Source organism: Mesocricetus auratus, unplaced genomic scaffold (assembly GCF_017639785.1).
Source record: "Mesocricetus auratus isolate SY011 unplaced genomic scaffold, BCM_Maur_2.0 Super-Scaffold_4256, whole genome shotgun sequence".
NCBI classification, from domain to species: domain Eukaryota; kingdom Metazoa; phylum Chordata; class Mammalia; order Rodentia; family Cricetidae; genus Mesocricetus; species Mesocricetus auratus.
The window spans coordinates 60,668,016-60,691,941 of record NW_024429182.1 but is presented as its reverse complement, the minus strand read 5'-3'; the positions used below and the strand labels follow the sequence as shown (position 1 = coordinate 60,691,941).

The window sequence follows — 23,926 nt, the reverse complement described above, 5'->3', positions numbered from 1 at the left end:
TGTGGGAGTTGTTTCTTTTTACCATGTGAGTCCCAGGGATTGAACTCCAGTCACCAGGTTTAATGCCACGTGATTTTACCTGCTGAGTCATCTTACAACCCCCCTCCTCACTTAGTCCTTGAAATTTGTTTGTTTGTTTGTTTTGGGCAGGGTTTCATATAGCCCAGATTAGCATCAGACTCCCTATGTATCTGAGGCTGGCCTTGGATTTTGCTTGTTTTGATTTTCCTGTTTTTGTTTTCAAGATGGGTTTCAGTGTGACATTGCTGTTCTGGAACCAGCTTTGCACACACCAGGCTGTCCCCAAACTCACAGAGATCCGCCTGCCTCTGCCTGGAATTTAAGGCGTGGGCTATAGGAATGCTGGGATTAGAGGCGTGCCCCACCATGCCTTGAATTCTTGAGTGCACACCACAAAGCCCAGCTTTCCTTAAGACTTTGCCTTGAACTTCAAGACCCTGTCTGTTGCTTTGTCTTTGCCCTAATCACAGCTTTAAATGTGCCATGGTTGTGGGTTAGTAGACTGGGAACTAAGAGAGCTTGAAGGTTGTGGAATTGCTTCTTAGAGACTTAAACATTAGCATTTTTTAACAAGTCATTGCAACTTGTTCAGCCATCTGATAAACATGGACCTTTCACTCTTTTAAAAGAAGTCTGTTCACTCCATCCACCTCCCTTGCCACAGCAGCAGCCTCTCCACTGGCGTCCTGTCCTGTTTGTTTCCCTCCTTCACCGTGACTCCTCCTGCCAGTGTCTGGCTTGACTCATGACCCTTGAGAACGGCTCAGGGGACAAGACCAGACCAGGTCATCTTGACCCATGAAACTGCTCTCCAAAAGTTTGCAGAGGTTCATGGTTTGAGATTGAAGCCAAGAGACTTTGTGTGAAGTAGTATATTGATTTTGTTTCTTCTGTGTTGGCATAAAATGTATTACTGTGTTTCATTTTGCATGTGCCAAGTAGGTGACAGGTCAGCCTTACTCCTGTGATTTATTGTAGCTGTGGTAATAATGGTGGTAGGAAGGTGAGTCCGTATTAACTTTCTGTGTGGTTTGGTTTCGTTTTTATTGATAAGTTAAATGAAAAAAACTGACTTTATATTTTGGAAAATGGCATTTCTCCCTTTTAGAAATCTTAACAGAAATATTTTATTTAGACTAATTAGAACTTTTTATGTTTTTTTTTAATTTTGGTTTGTTTTTCTAGACAGGGTTTCTCCGTGTATCCCTGACTATCCCGGATCTCTGTAGACCAGGCTGGCCTTGAACTCAAGAGATCTGTCTTCCTCCACCAAGATTAAAGGCTGTGTTTGTTGGGACTAAAGGCTTGTACCACCCCTGCCTGGCCTTTTTTTATTTTTCTTTAGTTTGCAAGTCTTTTGTATGTGTGTGGTAATTGCCTGTATTTTTCTTTTTAATTGTGTGTGTTCACAGTTTTCTGTTTGAATCTACGTATTTCTTAATCCATCATTATAATTTCATCTTTTTTCTTTTTTTGGTCAGACAGAGTGGTGGTATTTGATTTATCAGTGATGGTTTGAAAAGGCAAAGGCAGTCATTGACAACTAGGACTTGTTGTAACAACAAGAACCACTACACCAGCCCTGTCCAAACTCAAACTTGAAGAATAAATGTTGGTGAGAGATAATTAGAAGGTGGCATTTCAAGGGGTTTATTTCATGGCCTGATGCTTGTATTTGAGAACTTGAGGTATAGCAAAATTTATCTGTTGAAACTTGTAGCTTGTGAGGCTTTTTGTTCAGCTCTGCAAAATTCCATGTAGCTCTGCTCCTGGCTTTTGCTTTCTTCTGTGGTCCTGGGAATAGGCAGTCAGGTGTGTCCTAGAGATTAAGTCTGAGGTCTTCTGACCTGTCGGGCAGTACCCAGAGGCATGGGGGACAGAGGGCAGTGTATAAATAGGCAAGCCAGACAGGGCAAGATGAAAAAGTCTTTTGTTTGTGTTTGAGTCATATTTTTAACCTAATAACCCCTAGTACAATATTGAACTGTACACACTTTGTTTTTATGTATATAAGAATTAAATTTTGCTGTGAATCAGGTCACCATTTCTGCTCAAAGTAATGGTTTCATTGTGTGGTCAGTGATTCCCATATACCTGCAAATGGGAGCAAGTTGGGCACACAGGGAGATTAGTAATTGTCCTACTGATGGCCAGATGTAAGGGTGGCTGACAGTAGTGACTGACTCTCCATCCCTTGTTAGAGAGTAGAGTAGGAAGCAGGAATCAAAATGACAAACCAGGGGACTTCCATGTACTGCGCTTTGGGACAGTGCTTTGGGGTTAGTTATTTGGGCAGATGTCATGATATAGAATGACTAACAACCAGCTCCTGATCTCTATCCCTGAACATGCTTCCTACAGGTGACTATTCTATGACATTACAACCTGTTGCATGTTTATACACTGAGTCCTCAAGCCTAAAGACTGGCTGTCACCTCCCCTTTCCTAGGCCTTGCAAAAGATCCAGGCAAATAGCAGTGACAGCTAACATTATTGAATGCTTTTTGCGTGCCAAAAATTGTGCAGGGGTTCCAGGGATTAAACTCAGTTATCAGTTTTGGTAACAAGTGCCTGTCTACTGCGCCATCTTGCCAGCTCTGTCACTTCTTAATTAAGCCATGAGGTAGTTTATTGCTTTAAATTCAACATTAACTTTTTTTTTATCTAATGAAATAATACAAAGTCAAACTAAAGGTCTATGTTCTTAACTCCACGGTGAACCTTGGGGATTATATAATAAGTAACCTGGGAAGATGGGTAATCTGGTATAAAAAAAGATATTTAAAAAAAGATAAGCCCTCCTTAGGACTCGTGGTATTGTTGAAAGAAACAAACCCCAGAATGTAACAAAATGAAGGGAAATTAGAAAGTAACTATGTTTCATTGAATGTAAAAATACATCTCAGCAGTGGCGGCCCAGGCTGGGGAGGTAGAAGTGGACAGATCTGAGTTCCAAGCCAGCTAGGGCAGTTACACAGAGAAACCCTGTCTCAAAACCCAAAGAAATCTCATTTCATAGATAGTTAAATGGGGGAATGTAGTATCAAGGATGGAATATTTGGTCCCAATCTTTATATGTTAGGATCGATTCTTCATACAGAAAATGGGAATTGGTGCTTATCGTGAGTCTTTCTACTTTTTCCCCTTCTTTTTAAGTGGCACAAGGTGTTTGGTAAGTTGAATTGTTTCCTATCTGACTTCTGCACTCTGTTGCAGCATTTTTATTTTGCCTGTAGGAAAGTGTGTCAGGGACAGCTTCAGTGAAGCAAGTGATCCAGTAGTAATAGTCTGCAGTGGAACTCAGCTGAGAAGGAGAAATCAGACACTGCTCTCCCAAGATCCCTGCAGATCTTCATCTTTGAACACTACGTTTAGTCCTTGATGTGAAGATTTCTTTGGAGGGAGATCCTGGTTAGGTTCAGGGTTACCAGTTGTGAGGACCACTGCTGAGCCTTGATGGTATAGAAGTCACACCAAAAGATTTATGATCGAAGAGGATGCAGTACTTTTGTTACAGGTTAAAGTACTCATCTGGATGTTAAATAACCAACTTGAAATGTTTGGTTTTAGCTATAGTTAAGTGGAGATTGCTTGCTTTTTACCTCTGCAGTCTACTGAATCCTGTCTTCTGGACCTGGCATCTTGGTTTTTCACTGTTACCCTGTGATGTTGCCATCTTTGCATCTTTACTCCTGATTCTTTCCTGTTCAAGATTTTTTTTTTTTTTTTTGGTTCCTGTCTGTTCTGAACAGTCCACTGATCCTTCTTGTTCCATCAGATTGCACCTTGTTGGTAGATCCCTGCTCTATGCTCTAGCTACTCTTCATACCTGGCTGTGGACTACCCTTTTACTTGACGTCATGTGTTAGACTTGTCTCTTCAGCTTGATGCCAGTCAGTACAAAAAGGCAGGATAGGATACATGGGCATTGTGCAGAGATGTAGGTACAAACTCTGTTTCCATCCTTTTAGTAGTTTGTGTCAGTCTAGCAGAATGCTTCTATTTCTCCATCCAGAAAGTGGGGGCTTTACCTATGACCATTACAGAACTAATGGTGAAATTCCAGAGAAACCAGAAAGCTCTAGCAAGCAAGGACACAGCTGGTGGTACCTAGGGTACAGCATAGAGGCTTTCACCCTGTGCTACTGTGGGAGGCATGGAAAAGCAATGGTGGTTTAGGGCTAAAGAAGTCAGCACAGTGCACTGTGTTTGGCCTAGGAAGTACAGAAATGGAGTTCTGTCAGTGGGTAGGGCGTTGCATCCCTTGTGGAGAACCAGAGGAAATGACCACTGCACAGGGGAGGGTAGAGGTGGAAAGGCATGACGAAAAGGGAAGAAGAGAACATGTGACTTAGAGTGCTTTGAGGAGAGATCTATGAAACATGGCTCTCTGAAAAGTAGAACCCAACGTGGTCCTTGACAGGCAGGAATGCCCTGAGGGCAAGCCAGCCCAGCTAATAATAATGCTACAGCCCTTGACTCTCATGCCAAGGGCTTTGAATTGTGCTATGAGTGATTATGAGCTGGAGGTCCTGAGCAGGAGTGACAAAACTGTAACTGTATGAAGGTCACCTTGATCCTTGGAGAATGACTGTGGGTGGAGGACCACAGGTTCTGTGGAGAAAGTCAAACTCTCAGGAATTTGCACACTTTTCCATAAAGAGCCAAATGGTAAATAGTTCAGGCTTTGTACTCTGGACTGTCCTTTCATTTGGTATGGACTTTGTTTGACGATGTCTAATGTCATGAATAAGGCTTGTCTCTGCAACTTGATGCTGGTCGAGTACAGAAAGCTGGGACACATGGAAAGGCATTTTGCAGAGATGTGGGTACAAACCTTTACCTACTGACCTCAGATCATCTTCATAGAAAGAGAGTAGCTGCAGCTCACCAAAATGAGCAGCCCTGCTGCTGCCATAATTACCTTTAGGATATACCTTGCTGACCTCACTATATATAAATCCGGGCTCTCTAGCATCTCACTGGAAATCCAGAAAACTTCTGCCTGTGTGACTTAGACCTGTCGATATTTACTATATTAGAAATTAGAACAGCTTAATTAAATTTTTTTTACTGTAAAATAAATATATATGCTACTCTTTATTAAAAAACAATTTTTATGAAACAGGTTTAATGAAAAAGAATGCTATTTTCTTACAATTCCTATAAGTGGCTTATTAAGAAACAGCTGATCCTCAGATCTGTTCCCAGGTTGAGTTTCCCACAGTTTTGTTGAAGCTTATGAAGAAATTTGGCCTCAAACTGTAGTTAGAAAATGAAGACGCAATTACTCTTTCCGGAAAGTGGTGGGTGTTCTGCTCCTTAGTCGGGGCTTGTTCTTTAGCTGCACCTTGGGATCTAGACCATCAGTGTTTTGTTTTTTGAGACAGGGCTTCTTTTGTAGTCTGGCCTATACAACTAGCAGGAACTAGCTCTAGACTGGGGCTAGCCTTGAACTCACAGAGATCCTCCTGCCTCTTGCACCTGGCCATCAGAGAGCTGTTAAAACCCTGTAATACCAGGCTCCATAGTTCATAGTGCATGGAGATATTCTGATTTTTAAAGATTTTTCATTATGTTTGACCCAAGAAAATTATGTTTGTTAATGCTACCATAGATCTCCTCAGAAACTTCTCAACAAATAGTCAACAGCATCAATAGATAATAGGCTCCCAAAGGATAATGTGTTCTTTTGTTTTGGTTTGGTTTGTTTTGGTTTTTCAAGACAGGGTTTCTCTGTATTGTCTTGGAGGCTATCCTGGAACTAGCTCTGTAGACCAGGCTGGTCTCGAACTCACAAAGATCCACCTGCCTCTGCCTCCCGAGTGCTGGGATTAAAGGCGTGCGCCACCAACGCCCGGTTGGATAATAAGTAAGGGCTCGCTTTTCTCTACCACATGTCAAAGTCTGAATGACCAGTATAAGCCATTCCAAATAAAGATGGCATTCTGTGAAAACAGTAACAAGAGGTGCCTTTCCTGGAGACAGCTGTGCATGCATAAGCAACAGACAGGCTTTGTGAAAACACAGAAAAGCCTGACTACAGGATGGGGAGCAAGGCAAGTCAGTGACTCCAGTATTTGTAGGGACAGTCCTAAGAAAACTGGCTCTTTGCCTTTTCTTTTGCTACATGGATATCTGCAGAACTTGAGGAATGCTACTGCAACATGGTGCTGGCCTGGCTGCCTGTGGCCTCTCTACTCATCCACACAGAGGACATTGGTCCAGCAGATCACAGATCTGTGTCGTTGTCAATACAGCTTTGACCCTTGGGTCCTCCAAAGGTTCCACCGTGAGAAACCCTGTGGTGCAGGAAGTTGTTAACAGTGGAATGACCAGGACTTGGCAGGTTTGAAGAGCAACCACATATTTTTTGGTCAGGCTATGTTTTATTGTTGCTGTCCCAAAACATAAAAATATAGTGTTATTTATAGAAAACCAAATGATAGAGCTGCAGAAAGGCTAAAAAATGAAGCTTCTCTTGGTTCTCCCACTTTGTTGGACTTCTTCATTGGTCTCCACCTGTAATCAACAGTGTGTGTGTTCTCAACCATTCTTTGAACTCATCTGTTTATATTTAATGTATTTATAAGCAGCGGCTCCTCTCATGGACTCCTAGATTCTGTTTGTGGCTTGCTTATTTGTATATGATTTGAGATCCCTTGCCATGAAATTTTGTATTTGACTCATTAAATCTAGCCACAGCCTTTGATCTATCATTTCACATGTGAAGAAATTGATTCCTAGAAAGCCTCATCTGGTCACTTTTGGCTGCTGCAGAGCTGCCAGTGTTCCAGTCAGGAGTTCTGTCCAGTTGTGTTATACTTACTGTCTGTGCTCAGATGTGCTAGATTACCTTCATTTCTAATTCCAGTCAGCTTTCATGGTAGCTGCACTGTATTTTATAGCTGTCTTAGGGCTTCTATTGCTGTGATCCCATGACTGTGGCAACCCTTATAAAGAAAACATTTAATTGGGGTGATTCAATTACAGTTACAAAGGTTCAATCCACTATCATTACAGTGGGGAGCATGGCGCATGCAGGCAGACATATTTGAGAGTCCTACATTTTATAGGCAACAGGAAGTTGACTGAGACACTGGGTGGTAGGTATCCTGAGCATAGGAAACCTCAAAGCCTGCCCCCCTAGTGACACACTTCCTCCAACAAGGAAGGCCATACCTCCTAATAGTGCTACTTCCTGTGAGATTGTGGGAACCAGTTACATTCACACTACCACAGTTGGTGTCTTCATCCATCTGCCTACCTTTAGACATGCATACACTGAGATGTAGGCATGTATCAGTAGCTATGCAAAAAAAAAATTCAGTTTGCTTAGCATTCTAGAGTCTCTCTTTGCTTATGTTTTAGAGGTCAGTTGGCAAGTGTCTGAAGAGATGAGATCCCAGTCAGGCATTGTAGCACATGCCTTTATCCCAGCACTTGGCGAGGAGCAGAGGCAGTCAGAGTTCACTGAGTTCCTGATTTACAGAGAGTTCTAGGCCAACCGGTGCTATACAGTGAGACCCTGTCTCCAGTTCGTGGGGGGGGGCGGGTATGACAATTAGGTAAGTAATAATAAATAAAAAATAAAAGGCATTTAACCCCGTGGCTCAGTGTATAAGAAACCTACAGAAATGTGCTGACATTTCACCAAGAGGTATTTTGCAGTAGTAGAACCTAAGGGCAGTGAAGCAGTGAGCTGGATCATGCTGTATAACTGGCTAGAGGGGTCTGTGCCTGGTGAAAGCAATGTGTTATGCTGAGTGGCAGCATTTGCCAGTCAGTGAGCCTGTATAAAAAGTGGTTAATGCCCAGGTCGAATGGCACTGACAGTTAACATGTCACGTCACCTGTGGATGAAGATGGGGTTGCCATTGAAGAGGTCTTTTGCTTTTATTTTGTTACAAACCAAGATGGCTTTTCATTTTATAGTAATAAAGAGGTAAAAGCCAGCCAGAGGAATCATTGTGGATAACAGCTAAGAGGTAGCAGATCTCCTGTGAACTCCTAGTGAAGATCTTTGTGGATTGACAGTCCAGTTTTCCAAGGCATGCTGGCTTTTGTAGACTGTTCTAGGCTGCTACTTTTCCATGTTTAAAATTACTTAAGGTTTTACTTTTCTTTTTTAATTGCCTTGCTCTAGATATCTAGAACAAGAAAACAGCTGCTTATAAAAGCTGTTTAGGCCAGGCGGTGGTGATTTATAAAAGCTGTTTAGGCCAGGCAGTGGTGGCACACATCTTAAATTCTAGCACTTCGGAGGCAGAGGCAGGTGGATCTCTTGAGTTTGAGATCAGCCTGGTCTACAGAACGAGTTTCAAGACATCCAGGGCTACGCAGTGAGACCCTATCTCAAAAAACAAAAACAAAAAAAGCTCATTTACTTATATAAATAGAACCTCTCAGTTCATTGTTGTGTGAAGGAACCTGGGCTAAAAATACCATATATATATATATATATATATATGACAGTAAAAACACTAGTCTCAATACCTATACCTCAGCATTTGATCTTGTTTGGATTTCCTTAAGAAATTAAAGTCAAAGTTAGAGTTGAAGTTATACATGTAATTTCTCAGTTGCATGCCTCGGCCACCTTGTCCACAGCAGCAGTGTCTACCATAACCATGGTACAGAGCTTGCCCCTGCTTCTGAGTTGACCAGTTGGTGCACAGATAGTTTCTGCTTGAGCAGACTGACTAGGATCACCTTCTCTGTGCCTTTTCCTCCATTTTTCTCTTCTCTTTTGCTAACTCTGACCCCCCATGGTGTATTCTGTGCCAGATGTCGCTTTGCATGGCCTGTGCCACTGTGTATTGTACCACAAAGGAAGTGAGGCGTTTGTCAAAAGCATTCAAAAATGTCAAAGATCATTCTTGAAAGTCCTTCCTTAGAACTCTGTTAAATTCAGGTATGAAATGATGGCATTCATGTGAAACAGACACTGAGAAAATGTTTACCCTGTTTTCACTTTACTTAGTTGTTTATTAAATAATTCAAAATTCAGTGTTCTTTTTCTTAAGTAGAAGTATGTGTGCAGCTTTCTGTGATCTAGACAGATCACTGTGAATTTATTGGGAGAATTTATGTGTGAAAAGGTAAGCACTTTGTCATTTCGTTTATTTTCTTCGGATGCTAGAGATTGAACACAGGGCCTCAGACATACTAGGCAAGTATTCTTCTGCTGAGCTACACCCGCAGGCCTTTTCATTTTTTATTTTGAGAAGGCTCTTGCTGATTTGCCCTGTTGGCCTCAGGCTTGTTGATACTGCCTTGGCTCCCATGTAGCTGGAATTCTGTGTATGTGTGCCACTGTCTTGAGCTAAATTATCACTTTGGGTATTTGTTTGTTTGTTGTTTGAGTCACACTGTGTAAACCAGGCTGGTCTCATAATTGAAATCAGTCTCCTGAGGGCTGGATTTCAGGCATGTGTACTCATTTCCATGGCCCATACCTCACAGTTTTTCATTATTCCCAACCAGAGACTTGGCCAATGAGTATTCCCTTCCTCCCTTTGCATTGCTGCCAGGCATACTCAACTCGGTCTCTAGGGATTCTGTGTAGGAGCACACTATTCATCCACCTGTCTCTGTTGTCTCTTGTGTGTTTCACGTAATGCTGGGGGCATTAACACTTCATTCAGACTTGGTTTCATGGCAGAATATGATGAAGACTTTTGAAGCATTTGTTTTCAACCTACCTTTTTGTTACGCTGTTTTTAGTACTTGTTATTCTTGTTACATTTTTATTTTCAAACAAATGTATTCCTTAAAAGCAGTTTGGTATTGAGATGTTGATACATTGAATGAACAAATAAAAAGGTAACTTGTTTCAGTTTAAACCCCCCCCCAAGGTAAATGATAAAATGAGGATTGGTAATTTTTACCTTCATTTGATAAAAACTAGTGTATTTTGCTTAACTTGGCATGTTTACAGTTCTTCAATTAGAGAAAAACCTTTGAGTTTCTATCTGTATATTTAAACATGCTTCATGTTTAGTATAAGGAAGAGTCTCTCAGGCTTGGGTATATTCCTAGTGAATGCTAATGAGGATGGCGACTACGAAACAAGCTACTGGGAAAGATTAACAGCCTGTGTTGCTGACATAATCAATTAGGTTTATAGGTCCATCCTGAAACTCTGAGATGTTTCTCCTTTTGGTACAGTCTCAGAATGATGGCGTTATTACATTGATGAGGAAAACTCAGTCCTTATGGTAGTCTGAGTCTAAAGAGCAGCAAACTTGGTCACTTTCTATTCCAGTTCCCTCTGTTTGAGGTATTCAGAAGGCCCTCAATAGGGCCACTTTGATTTTGGACTTATTGGTCTCCAAAACCCACTATAAATGTACTGTCTGTTCTGTGATCTCAGCAGAGATTGACTAGCACTGGGCAGCTAGCTACCCCCTGCTCATATGTGGCCCCCATTCCTCGGCCTTCGCTCTCATGCTAAAGGGAAGCCCCATGAAGGCAAGGCTTGCCCTGGGCATCGTATTCTCAGAGCCATACCTGCCATAGAGTAGTCCCAACTGTGTCTATAGTTTAAAAGGTAAGCTTCATTGTCAGTTGGGTATTGATCACGGGAGATGGTTTACATCTGCTCCCCTAAACCACCTGTGCCCTTTTTGGTCCCACTCAGCAAATAGTCTTCCATTTTCCATTTTAAAAATCAGGTAGAAGGACATGGTGAATGCCTTCAACCTAGCCTTTAATCCGATCACTAAGCAGCAGGAAGAGGAAGGCAGAGCAGATAGATCTCTCTGAGTTCAAGGACAGCCAGAGCTACGTGGAGAGACCTTGTTGTCACCCCCCACCAAAAAAAAAAAAAACACAGTTATTTAAAAATGAAACATGGTCTAGAGAGGTGGCTTAGTGGTTTAGAGCCCATACTGTTCTTCAAAGAACCAGAGTTCCTTTAACAGTACCTGAGTGGGATAGCTTAGAACATTCTATAACTCTAAAGGAACTGAAGCCTTCTTTTGGCATCTATGGAGACACACACAAATAAAAAGAAATTCTGTGTAAGTGCATGTGTGCATTCTTGAGCACGTGTTAGCACTGAGCTGTGGTGTAGCAGTTCATATCCTGTCGTGATGTGCATACCTTCCACCTTGCATTTTCCTGGGCCACAAGGACTTCCCTTCCCTGAGTGTCCTCCCAGTCCACATCTGTGTTGCTTGTTTCCTACCACCTGCTGCTCTTAGGCCCTGCCCCCTTCCTGGCCTTGCAGCTTTTGGAGTTCCAAATAAGATACTTTCTGATTCCTGACTTCCTGCATAAGCAGTAACTGATGGTTTAGCTTTTTAGTAACATCCCCTTCAGCCCACAGCTACCTACAAAAACACCAGAATTGCACTGATGGGCAATCAGTTTCATTACAATGTGTTTCTCATTATTGAATTAATTTGTGTGTTTTCTTCTGTTTTTATTTCTCCTGGAGCTGATGATTACCTCATTTTTATACAAAACCAGTTCTCCAACTCTCATTCCCCCATCTCTTTCTTAGTTTTTTTTCTCCCCCTCTCATTTTGCCAAATTGTAACTTTAAGATATAATTTTTATTTGGGTGTATGTGTACGTGCATGACCATGCCCACAGAGATTCGGGGTGTCAGAACCTTTGCAGCTGGAATTACAGGCAATTGTAAGCTACCCCATATGGGAATTAAACTCTGCTGCTCTATAAAGGCAGCAAGCTGTCTTAACCCATGAGCCATCTTTCCAGGCCAGCCAGTTTGTAGCTTCTAGCACTTTCTTGTAAATGGATTTGACTTTTTATTCCTTCATCAGCCATAATTAAAACTTGCCTTAGGGCTAGAGAGATAGATGAACAGTTAAGAGCACTGACTGTTCTTCCAGAGGACCTGAGTTCAGCTCCTAGCACCCACATGGCAACTGTCTGTAATTCTTCATGGAATGGGACAGGACACCCATTGCAAAACACCAATGTGCATGAAATAAAAAAATTATAAAAACTTGGTACATAACCTTAAGTTAATTTTTTAAAGAGTTTTAAGGATGATCAGTATTCATCTCTCTCCCTGCAACATGTGTGTGGCCATCAGGCTATTCTTCCTTTTGTGTGGTTGGAATCTTTCCTACTCTGTGAGGATGTCCTTGTCCTGCTTCAGTTGTCATGGCCTCATCATCCCTTAGGCCTGCAGACTTTTGTGCCTAGGAGACTCTGGTCCGAATCCTCTGATATGCTTCTTTTTCTCTCTTGTGTCACAACTGTAAACTGGGCCATGGCCACTTAACCCATCCTCCAGCTGTGTTTTCCTTCCTATTGCCCATCTCCTTGTGCCTTGCACTTTTTAGGCTGCTCACATTTCAGGTAGAACTACCTTCTCAGGAAGACAGGTGACAGTAGCCCTGAAGCTCATCCTAGGTGAGACTGGTTGTTTGTGCTCCTCTGAAGAGCTTGGTATGACACTAGCACAGTGAGCGCTGTTAGTAGGCAGTGGAGCTAAAGAAAGACATTAGTGGCCACTTTTGATCCTTTATTAGTGGACTTGTGTTTTCTTCCAAGTGTCTGCTTTGTTTGGTTGGCTTTTCTCACATCTGCAGAGCCTGAGATGTACATTTTGTTTTAAAAGTAGAGCCACTGTGAAGACAGTTCTGTGAGTAAGTGGTCTTGGAGGACTGTCTGCATTCTGATCCCTAGCATTTCAGAGCCAGATCCTGGGGTGGAGGAGGGAGCGCTAGACTATCAATAAAGTAATCTAGATATTCAGCAAGACCCGTAACAGCTGGACCACCACGTCACAGTAATGAGCCCCTCCGTGGCTCTTTTTTTTTTTTTTTTTTTTTTTTTTTGCCACCACAGTGAAGTTGCAGTCAGGAGTTCTGTGTAGGCACTCTAATAGGCAAATTGAATAACCTCAACAAAACATGGTAATTCAGAAATTGCTCAGTGCCCTGTGTTAACAAATACCATGTTTATGCTTTTAACATGGGTCTCTATTGTAAAATTGTATCCATCAGAATGAATTGATGTTGGTCATTTTAATTTTACTGGTTTTACATTTAATTCAAGTGAAAATTTTAGCTTTAGAACTTATCCAAGCTTTAGAAAGAGCATTTCCATTTTTAGGCCCATACATAATTTGTGACTTAATGAAAATTATTTCTCAGCACTGATGTGCTTGGGAGTTCCTCTCTTAAAAGATTCGGTTTGTTTTAATTAAGCTGAAAATCACTGACAGTTAAAATTTCATTAATTATGTAATATTGTCTATCCTCTGAGTATAAATGACATAGATTTTTAGTCCTTTTTTGAACCAATAGGAAGAAAAATTTTAATTTCATTCAGGCATATTAAATTATGTTGAGTATTTAAGAGTAATAGGTTGGAGGTGTGGCTAAGTGGTAGATCACTTGCCTAGTGTTCATGAGGCCCTGGTTTCAATGCAGGAGTGGTGTGTGCTGCTAATAAAAGTCGCCCAGCCCGTCTTGGAGGCTCATGCCTGTATTCCCAGCTCTTGGGAAGTGGAAGCAAGAGGGCCAGGAGTTCAAGGTCAGCCTGAGCTACCTTAGACCCTCTCTCAAAAAAAGGAAAAATATAGTCTAGTCTATATCCAACTGAAACATTTTGAGGAAAGTAGCCCCCATAGTGGGGTCAGCAAGCAATAACCATACAGGCTAGTGAGTTCTGAGATATCTGCAGGGAACTGCTGGCAACTATTTGATTAGTATATTGTACAGTATTACTAGTGCTCTGTCAGAAACACAGGCAGATGCATTTCTGTCTTTCTACTGTGTCAGTTATTAAATAACAATAAATTCATAAAGTATGGTAGTTTTGTTGGTTGAAGTTTGCCAAATAGTCCTGTTTTCCTTAACAGCCAGCTAAGACAAACTGGTTCTTTTGTTCCCATTGTAATTACTAATATTAACAAATAATGCATTATAGTCATCTAGTAATATCTCTCCGTGTGTATATATATATGTATATGTAGGTTACAGAATGGCTACAGGGGTTAAAGAGGCTCTAGCCAGAATTCAGGAAGTTGCAAAGAAGCCTGGGAAGAAGAAGCTGGTGGAGGCAAAGGAGTAAGAGATACTCAAACAGGGTCCTGATGGAGATGCTGCCCACCAACTTAGGGTCTGTTAAGCTGCAGATGTGAGGTACGGAAGGCTGGAGGGGCAAAGATAGAACCATATCTGGTTCCCAAATGGCTGGGAAGGTGGTTGAATGTCAGGTCCAGACAGAATGAGAGAGACATTAGTTGGAGCAGGTAGCATCATCAACCAGGTCAAGCTGAAATCCCTGAGACAGTCAGGAGTTTTCTGCTTTTGGTGCCTTGGACAACCAGGTGGTCAGATGACAGGTTGGTGTGGCCATCACATCACAGTGTTAGGTGCCTACCTCTGTATGGGTTCCATTTGAGGGAGCTGCACCTTTTTTCCAGTCTGGCATACCAGGCTTGGTTTTCCTGGTGATGGCTTCATGTGCTTTTGTGCTCCTATAGTCCTCATTTACTTTGATTTTACAGGATGGTACCCTTTTTACTTTCTATAAACCCAGTTTGTGTCTGTGGGTGGTACCAGGCAGATGGTGTTTGTTTACAGTGTCCACCCAAGTACAGAGTTATCCTTCATTTATACTGCTTATAAAATGGAATTCTTGGGACAAGGCATAGCCTTAAAAAAATCAATTTAGTTTTTAGTTTTTTGTTTGTGTTATAAATATGGCCCAAGATGGGACCTGGTCGGATGGTGGTACAAACAGGCCATGCAGACAGAAGTTTATTGAAAAGCTTTTTTGGGGGAAGGGAAAGAAGTGGGAAAAGGAGAAATAACTTGCTTCCCCAGAGAAGTGGCAGAAAGAAAAATGCAGAAACTTGTCTCTGATTTTTCTGTAGACCAGGCTGACCTCAAATTCAGAGATCCTCGTGCCTGTGCCTCTAGCTCTGAGATTAAAGGCGTGTGCCACCACTGTCTGGCTAGGAGCACTCATACTCTTGCGCGCTCTCTCTCTCTCTCTCTCTCTCTCTCTCTCTCTCTCTCTCTCTCTCTCTCTCTCTCAGATTTATTTATTTATTATGTATGGTGTTCTGCCTACATGTATGTCTGCTGGCCAGAAGAGGGCACCAGATCTTATTATAGACAGTTGTGAGCCACCATGTGGTTGCTAGGAATTGAACTCAGGACCTCTGGAAGAGCAGTCAGTGCTCTTACTAACTTCTGAGTTAAAGAGCCCTTTGTACCTGCTTACAGAGCCAGGATACTGCTTGCCACGTGAGAGGGGTGATGCACTGAGCCAGGTTCCCAAGGGGCAGAGCCAAGGTGTGCCTAGATACTGTTTGTTTGTTTCAATACACGATTTCTCTAAAATCACTGTTACACACTAAGGAGTGACTTAGAGCAGGACACAATTTGATCTCATCATGCAACTCTTAAGAATTGAATCTGGGGCTGGAGAGATGGCTCAGAGGTTAAGAGCACTGACTGCTCTTCCAGAGGTCTTGAGTTCAATTCCCAGCAACCACATGGTGGCTGACAACCATCTACAATTCAATCTGGTGTATATGTAATAAATAAATAAATCTTTAAAAAAAAAAAAAGAATTGAATCTGTTCATTTGGGAGTTCTTTCCAGTGGTTTTAACCTTTGGTATCATTTCTTACCTGAAAAGGTGCTTATAGCTGTGTTCTAGTCTGCCTTTGTGTCGTTGTGACAAATACTGTGACCAAACAAAACATGAGGAAGAAAGGGCTTATTTCATCGTACTGGTTTTAGTCTTATTGTTGAAAGAAGCCAGGGCAGGATTGTTGAGGGCTGGAAATAAAACAGTCCTTGGAAGGAAGCTGTTTGTTTGTTGACTCCTTCTGACCTGCTCAGCCATCTGTCTTCTACAATCAAGGCCAACAGTGAGCTTTGCCCTTGAATATCAATTAGCAATGAAGAAAATGCTTCATCCAGTAGTGGCACACACCTTTAATCCCAGCGCTTAGAGGCAGAGGCAGGCAGATCTCTAAAATTCAAGGTCCTCTGGTCTACAAAGAAAGACCCTGTAAACCCCCAGTTCCCGTCCCACCCACCACCACCACCAAGAAAAAGAAAATGCCTCACAGACTGGCTGTAGATCTGTCATGATCCATAAAAAATGGATCCTTACTTTTCCAAGGTTATAGTCATACGACCTAAAGGTCTAAGGCGTGGCTACTGTAGGATGTTTGGTCTTGGTCATGGATGTTTTATCTAAATAACAAGAGACTTGGTCTGAGGTGTAGTTACTCTTAACCCTCAAGGCCAGATAACGAGATTTAGTCTAAGGCTTGATTACTAAATGGTTGGAGAATTAAGAAGAAATCCTTGTTTCATGATAAAGAGGTCTTTTGTCATTTTCTCCATTTTGGATGGAGTATATAAGAATATTGAGGAATAAACTTGGTGTGTTCAGTATTAACTGGATTGCCCTTCTGACTCTATTCTGTGTCTCTTTTCCTTAGTATCTTTTACCTGCTGTTACTCAATCCACACACCACCCCCAGGCACAAACATGGGTTAATACAGACTGGTGCTGCAAAGCGGGGCTACTACAGGTGGCTGCTACACAGGCCACTCCAATTGAGGCAGCTCTCTCTTGTCATGTAATTCTAGTCAGCTAGATGCTGACCTGAAAAGCTGTATTTTATCTCTGCAAGCTTCCTACTTTAATGGGTAGAGTGAGAACATAGAGATCATCTGCAACATGACTGGCTTCAAGGCAGCTGTGGTAAATCAGCTCCTCCCCCCTCCCAAGGGTTTCTCTGTGTAGTTTTAGAGTCTGTCCTCAAACTCACAGAGATCGGTCTGCCTCTGCCTCCCTAGTGCTGGGATTAAAATCAACCATCCTTACTGCCACAAGAATACAGAATTCCATCCACAGGATATGCCCTGACTGCCTCCGTGTGTACTGGGCCTTGTTCTCATTCAGGCAGCAGGCGACACAGCTGAAATATATGAGACTGACCTCCAGAGTCTATCCTAGATCCTTTTCTGGAAAACATGACAGCTTTTATTCCCACTCACAGGCATGGAGCCTATTTCTTCCCACACTTTGGGACTAGGGAAGCTCCCAGCCTTCCTCCAGTTTGCCGATCTTGAATGGGTTGTCCATGGTGGCTGTGCTTACACAATCCACTACTGCAGTCCCCTAGCTGTAAGAGTGATCTCCACGAGTCAGGCCTCCCTTATAGGCTCTGATGTATTATAAGTCTAGACCTACTGTGGAATATTATTTTAAAATGTATTACATTTGTTTATGCTGTTGAATATGTGTTTAATGATGCAAAGATGAGTTGCATCCTTTTATGTTGCATTTGTTTAACTCTGTGAAGTTGTGTTGCTTTGCCTGTCTAAAACACCTAATAAGGAGTTGAATGGTCAATAGCTAGACAGGAGAAAGGATATAGGTGGGGCTGTCAGCCAGAGAGAATAAATGGGGGGGGGGAATCTGGGGAGAATGCTGAGGGTCAGCCACACAGCCAAAGAAGGAAAGGAAAGATATATAGAGAAAGGTAAAGGCCCAGAGGCATTAGGTAGACAGGATAAGTAAGTTAAGAAAAGCTGTCTAGAAATAAGCCAAGCTAAGTACAGGCATTCATAAGTAAAAAATAAGACTCCGTGAGTTTATTTGAGAGCTGCAAACACACACACATTTAAAAAAATACCATTTATCTTAAAAGTTGACATTAAGTATTTTAAAATTGGGCACCATTCTTCTAAGACCAACCAGAGTGCTTTATGGTGTTTTCCTTTTAAAATTATCTTCCAGAGGCTGGGGTGATGGTACAGCAGTTACAAGCACTGGCTGCTCTTCCAGAGTTTTATTTCCCAGCAACCACATGGTGGTACACAACCATCTATAATGGGACCTGGTGCCCTCCTCTGGCATAAAGATGTACATGCAGAGAGAGCTCTTGTGGACACTAAATAAAACATGAAAATAATTTCCTAAAGTCTTATTCTGCTTTGCAAATAAAAGCTGCCCAGTCTATGTAGTTGGCCTATGCCAGGAACACCAGGTATTGAATCAGTGAAATCAGATTCCGAATTCACATGTACTGGTGAGTTCTCTCTTAGATCCAGAAGGCAGCCAAGAAGTGTGTATATTTGCCATGGAATGTTTGTTTTATTTGGAGAGAGTGTTTGTATGTGTTGATTTTTTGATTCTCACAAAAAACATGAGTTGTAATTGACTCTGTCTTCTGTTGACAGCCGACATCATCTCCACCGTTGAATTTAACTACTCTGGAGACCTTCTTGCAACAGGAGACAAAGGTGGCAGAGTTGTTATTTTCCAACGGGAACAAGAGGTCAGTGCTTTCCAGTCCACAAATCAAATGGCATGAATACACTCTGCACATACTTCTTACCAGAAAGGAAGCATAGTTTTCAGTATTTGGTTTTCTTTAACACTCAGTCCTGTTGCAGTAACTATGTAGAACATTTTTTCAAATGCTACCCTGGTAAAAGAGGAAGAAGTCTACTTCTCAATGTGAGTGCTCCTGAGCTGACAATGCCTTCATCCTATTACAACAGACACTTAGGAAATACTTTTGTTAAAAACACATGCCTATCTTATGCAGGTCCGTAATGCAGTTAGAAAGAGTATAAAAATGTGATATCTCTGAATCATTTGTATTTGACTAATTTAGTTTGGGTTACCTGCTTCCCAGTGTCTTAAGCACATTAGAGCACAATGATAAGTCATTGTCTATCCTTGGATTCTGGGAACAGCAGAGCTAACAGGACACCCCAGACATGAGCAATTATCCATAGGGCAAGGCTGCTCCATGGAACAGAAGCCAACATCTCCTGAGAGCCAGTGTAAGCAATAGGAACCAGGGTGGAAACAACTATAAAAGGAACCTGACCAAGACTGCCAGGCTACACATACCTCTTGCGCTTTGACTCCATTTTTTTTTCTTTACTTAAATTTAAAACTCATATCAGTGCCCTAAAAGTGAGTCTTTAGCCATTAGACTTTTCTGCATCCTCTGATATGGTCACATTAAATCTCTGTGTTTCTTGTCTTAGTTTCTTTTGTACTGGCATACTGGAACTGGTAACCAAGGTTAGCTGGCAGGAGCTACCAGAGGTAGGACCTAGGCCCTGAAACTTCAGTTACACTGTAAACTTGGCAAATTCAACAATTACATACAAAGAGAAAGATGGAGGAAGGGAGAACATCTACAAACAAGTTTAATCACGTCCCCATAAAACTGCTGTCCACTGCAGAAAAGCCTGTATTTCTTCCAAGTGCATTAATGTGCCAAAGCCTTTATTAACTTAAAAATATGTGTGATCATTTAATGCTCATGTTGCTAGTAATAAAATGTATCTGCATTGTGCTTTGTTCATTAAAGAAGTTGTCGTGTTTCCTTGCAGAATAAAGGCCGCGCTCACTCTAGGGGAGAGTACAATGTTTACAGTACCTTTCAGAGTCATGAGCCAGAGTTTGACTATTTGAAAAGTCTAGAAATTGAAGAAAAAATTAATAAAATCAGGTGGTTACCGCAACAGAATGCTGCTCATTTTCTACTCTCTACAAATGGTAAGAATTGTAAAAGACTATTTGATCCCTTTTTTTTTTTTTTTTTTAATTTTGGTGTGGATGGATTCTTAACTAATTCTAGTGGTTGTCTCTGCTTTAAACTCTGGAGAGGGTGATTTGTCAGCTAAGGTGAAAACAATAGCTAGGAAATTCAAACTGCAAAAAAAAGTATTAGTTTGTTTATTTGTCTACATCTCAGTTTTTATATGTGCACATATGTCATGAATGCTTATGTACACATGCTCCTGGAGCCATTGAATGTGTTACACTATCGCTCTCCCCTTATTCCTTTGAATAACCCCAGACAGGGCTAGGGATTTGAACCTGGAGTCTCATATGTGCTAAGTAACCGCTCTTAATAGTGAGCTACCTGCCTTAGACACCATCTAAGGGAGGCAAAAGTTTCCTAGAACAGCCCAATAATAGTGATATGTGTTATTTGTGGTTTTTCTTTAATATGAAGAATAAGGTTTTTGTTTTCAGATAAAACTATTAAATTATGGAAAATAAGTGAACGGGATAAAAGAGCAGAAGGTTATAACTTGAAAGATGAAGACGGACGACTTCGAGACCCATTTAGGATTACGGCACTACGGGTATATTGCTACATTTTCTTTACCTTTCCACCACTTTTCAGAAATTAATTCAAAACATACTGTATCAACTGTTGAGAATACTGTTTTGTGAAGTATAGTAGGCTCTATCTTGCTGGCTCGTCTGTAATGATAAGACTCTCCTTGCTGTGTACTTGTTGAAAATGTCATTCATCGGTGTCACCAAGGTCACAATCTTCAGAAATACATGGTACTGAGGGAAAAGCTCATGTTCAGTTTCCTGGCAGAGCTTCTGTTAAGGACCCAGGCCAGCTGAACTTGTGGGGTAGAATCCAGAGTACTTGCTGGTGGAGTAACAAGTGTAGGTAGGATAACCGATGAAGCAGTGAGACATTAGCAGTGCAGCTGGTGAAAGCTCCCCTTGAGCTAACTGTGGGACACTGGGTGGTGTGGCTTTTTTCCTCCTCTTCCTTCCCCCCAGTGGTGGGCTCAGTGCAAGCAATTGTGCCTGGGAAGGTGGAAACAGGTGGGTAGCAGGTTTTTCAGTGCATTGTTAAAGAAATGATGGTATATTATTTGAAAGTAGCTGTCTCCAGTGCTGATTATGTGGCATCTTTTTTCTGACCTCCCTAAAGGATGTCTCAGGCCCAGCAGTTGGAGTGTATGTAGTCTCTGATGTCCCATGTGCTTGAAGAAGCTAGAGAGTGGTGACAGCCCCATAAGGGTTGTCCCTGCACAATGATGATTATTCAGGACAGTCTTCCTCTTCTACCACTTGGCCTGATACCAGGCCATGAAAAGAGATACGTCATAGGAACTCAGATCCTTCTTCCTTACCATTAGTCAGTTCTACCATAGTGTGCTGTGTTTTCATCTCTGACTTATTATGGACATATTTTGTTTTAAATCTCCCATGGTGTAATGTGCTGGTGCCAAATTCTCTGAAACCTCCTGCTCTAGTCTTACCTCCCCTGCCACCATCTCTACCCCACTTGCACACATGGCCCTTCCCATGTCTCATTCAGACCCCTGCATGTCCTTTAGGTTCATGTGCTTATTGTCCTACCAGGTCCAGTGTTGGCAGAGTTGACCTGAATAAACGCTAACCCTGATTGGTGGCCAAAATGACATAAGAGAGTTGGTATTACCCTGGCACGGTGTGAGGACAGAATCATTGGCCGGCAACTCTGATATTCTTGTCCATGTTGGGGTTTGTGCTTCTCACAGCTCAGAGTGAACCATCTGGCCTTTCCTGAGCAAGAGCTGGAGACATTAGTCTTTTGAGGATTTTTTTCCCTGTTATTTTAGTTCTATGAAAAGGACTGTAATTAAAGGGGCTCTTTGAATTAGTATTGCAGTTGCTGTTACTTTGGTTAGCTGGAAATAGTAGAGGGTCATGGCGGTGTGTGTCTTAGACCAGCACATTGTAGAACTGTTGTTTCTGTTCTAGGGAACCCCAGTGTATGGTCAGCTCTGACCTAAGCTCAAATGAGAACAGCATCACTACACATTTTTGTCCAAGCTTTTATAGGATACTCAGTTGATAAGCCTTCAAGTTTCTTGGTGTCATTACAATAAAAGTGACTCTAGCATTTGGTTTTTCACTGGAACCTTAGACTTCCCTTCCCTGGATGATAGAAGGATAGGAGACTTTTCCTCTTCTCTCATGTAGCACTGCTCCTTTAGACTGACTTTTGAGTCTGTGTAGGGCACAAATGCTTTGGCCAGGCCATCCTTCTGTGTCTCTCCCTTTGCACTTAGCAGCCTATCCCCCAGAAGCCTCTGGGACTATGGCATTGAGACCTTTACATGAAGGAATCAGACTATAGCTAGCTACATCGGGGGGTAGGTAGAACCTTCTCAGTCCAGAAGGCCTCCCGCACTGCATGCCATCTATTGATCCCTAATATGCGTACCCTCCACCACTATTGCCCGTGAGTTGATACTATGAAGCAGACCACCAGTGCTATGAAACCAGAAATCTGTGCACTCAACTACAAGGACTAGGTGTTGCTGTCTCATGACTCAGTTCTGGCCACCAGAGAACATCCAAGAGAATGGTGCTTTGGTGTCCTGGAAAACACTGGTTAGGGCAGTTTACCTTCTTGTTTCCAACAAGACCATATTACCTCTGTAATGGGAACAGGAAGGAATAGCTGGGAACAGACAGCTTTTCATTCTGTACTCAGTAGCGGTTCTCCTGGTTTGAGATGTTGCACAACTGGAAAACCTCTGTTTGTCCCTTTTCTTGTCTAAATATCGTATGATATGCTATTGTGACCTTTGTTTTGAATTCCTTTCTCCATTCCATTTTTAGGTTCCAATATTGAAGCCCATGGACCTTATGGTAGAAGCAAGTCCACGACGAATTTTTGCAAATGCTCATACATATCACATAAATTCCATTTCAGTAAATAGTGATCATGAAACATATCTCTCTGCAGATGATCTGAGAATTAACCTATGGCATTTAGAAATCACAGATAGAAGCTTCAGTATCCTTTACAAGGTGCTGCCTTTGCTTGTTTCTATGATTATTGTACAGTTACTTCTCATGGGGCAACTATACCCCAGTCCGTCAGACACTGACCTTTGGATGCTAGATGTGCTGGAGGAGTGGCAGCATAAGGTCTTTGTGATTGAGTGTCCTAAAAATACAAATCTCTGTCTGAAAGGCCTTATGAGAAACCTTCAGTGTCCTAGAATCAGCTTCTACCTTGCCTCTGGCTCCTAATACTGCCATGTGCCTCCCGCCCCTTGCGCTCAAGTGAACCATTCATGTCCTGCCTGACTGCTCTGCCATCAGGCGTTGGTGGGATCCCAGTTACTGTAGTTCTTGTCACTGTAGAAGTCACAGTACTTATTCTTGCACCAGGCTGCCTTGCTGTCCCTTTGTTCAGTCATATCCACACTTTCTGTGAGATCTCAATGCCGTGGTTCCCAGCTGCTTCTCTGGTGCTTTACCCTATAACCCTAGCAGCTTTCCATCTCTTTAACTTGAGGGTGTCATCAGACTCTTGACTGGGTCCCTCTCTTCAGCAGCCTGACACTGACTGGGCAACTTGAGACTCGTACTGTTTCAAGTCCCTCTGGGTTCTTGTCTCTTAATTGTGGCAGCCAGTGATAAATAAAATAGACTTACACATTGGTTATTTTTATTCTTAGTTTCCATAGACTGATCTCCATTATTGGTGTTGCTCTGGCAACCCCATGCAAGCTCTTAAAGTCAAATAATTAGGAAAGCAAAATCATTTGTAATTTGATACTGTTTGTGTATTTTTTATTAGTTATAGATAGAAATATGTGTGTAGATGGTACTGCTTGCCTTTGTTGTAGATGTCATCCAGCATACTCTATCAAGTCAGGCACCCTCCTGCATCTCCCTTGAGCCTTACTGCACAGTTGTCTTATCAAATTTCCCCTGAATGGCCAAGTACTATGCCTTAACGTCACCCTCCAGACATTGTGGACATCAAGCCAGCTAACATGGAGGAGCTGACAGAAGTCATCACTGCCGCTGAGTTCCACCCACACCAGTGCAACGTGTTGGTCTACAGCAGTAGCAAGGGGACCATCAGGCTGTGTGACATGCGCTCCTCTGCCCTGTGTGACAGGCATGCCAAGTGTAAGTCTCCTAGAAATACCCTTGTTTTCCAAAAACTAGCTGTCTGCACTGGTGGACATCTTCCATGTTGTCTGCAGGCCTAGAGTGTGGGGAGACCCCCCATGGATCATGCTAATAAAGAGATGCTCCAGCAGATTTCCTCTACTCTGACTTCCAGCATCTGCCCTGAGCTCCCCATGAC

At 42.1% G+C, this 23,926-nt stretch overlaps 1 protein-coding gene across 1 annotated transcript in view; it reads left to right on the top strand.

Moving 5' to 3' along the window:
- The window catches only part of Ppp2r2d (protein phosphatase 2 regulatory subunit Bdelta), a 32,843-nt gene that overhangs the window by 1,384 nt on the left and 7,533 nt on the right, over positions 1-23,926 (top strand). Inside the window, exons 3-7 of the mRNA XM_005064263.4 lie at positions 18,228-18,325; positions 19,401-19,566; positions 20,050-20,162; positions 22,438-22,615; positions 23,581-23,745. Of these exons, the coding sequence (XP_005064320.1) occupies positions 18,228-18,325; positions 19,401-19,566; positions 20,050-20,162; positions 22,438-22,615; positions 23,581-23,745 (720 nt within the window). The remainder of the gene's footprint in view (positions 1-18,227; positions 18,326-19,400; positions 19,567-20,049; positions 20,163-22,437; positions 22,616-23,580; positions 23,746-23,926) is intronic.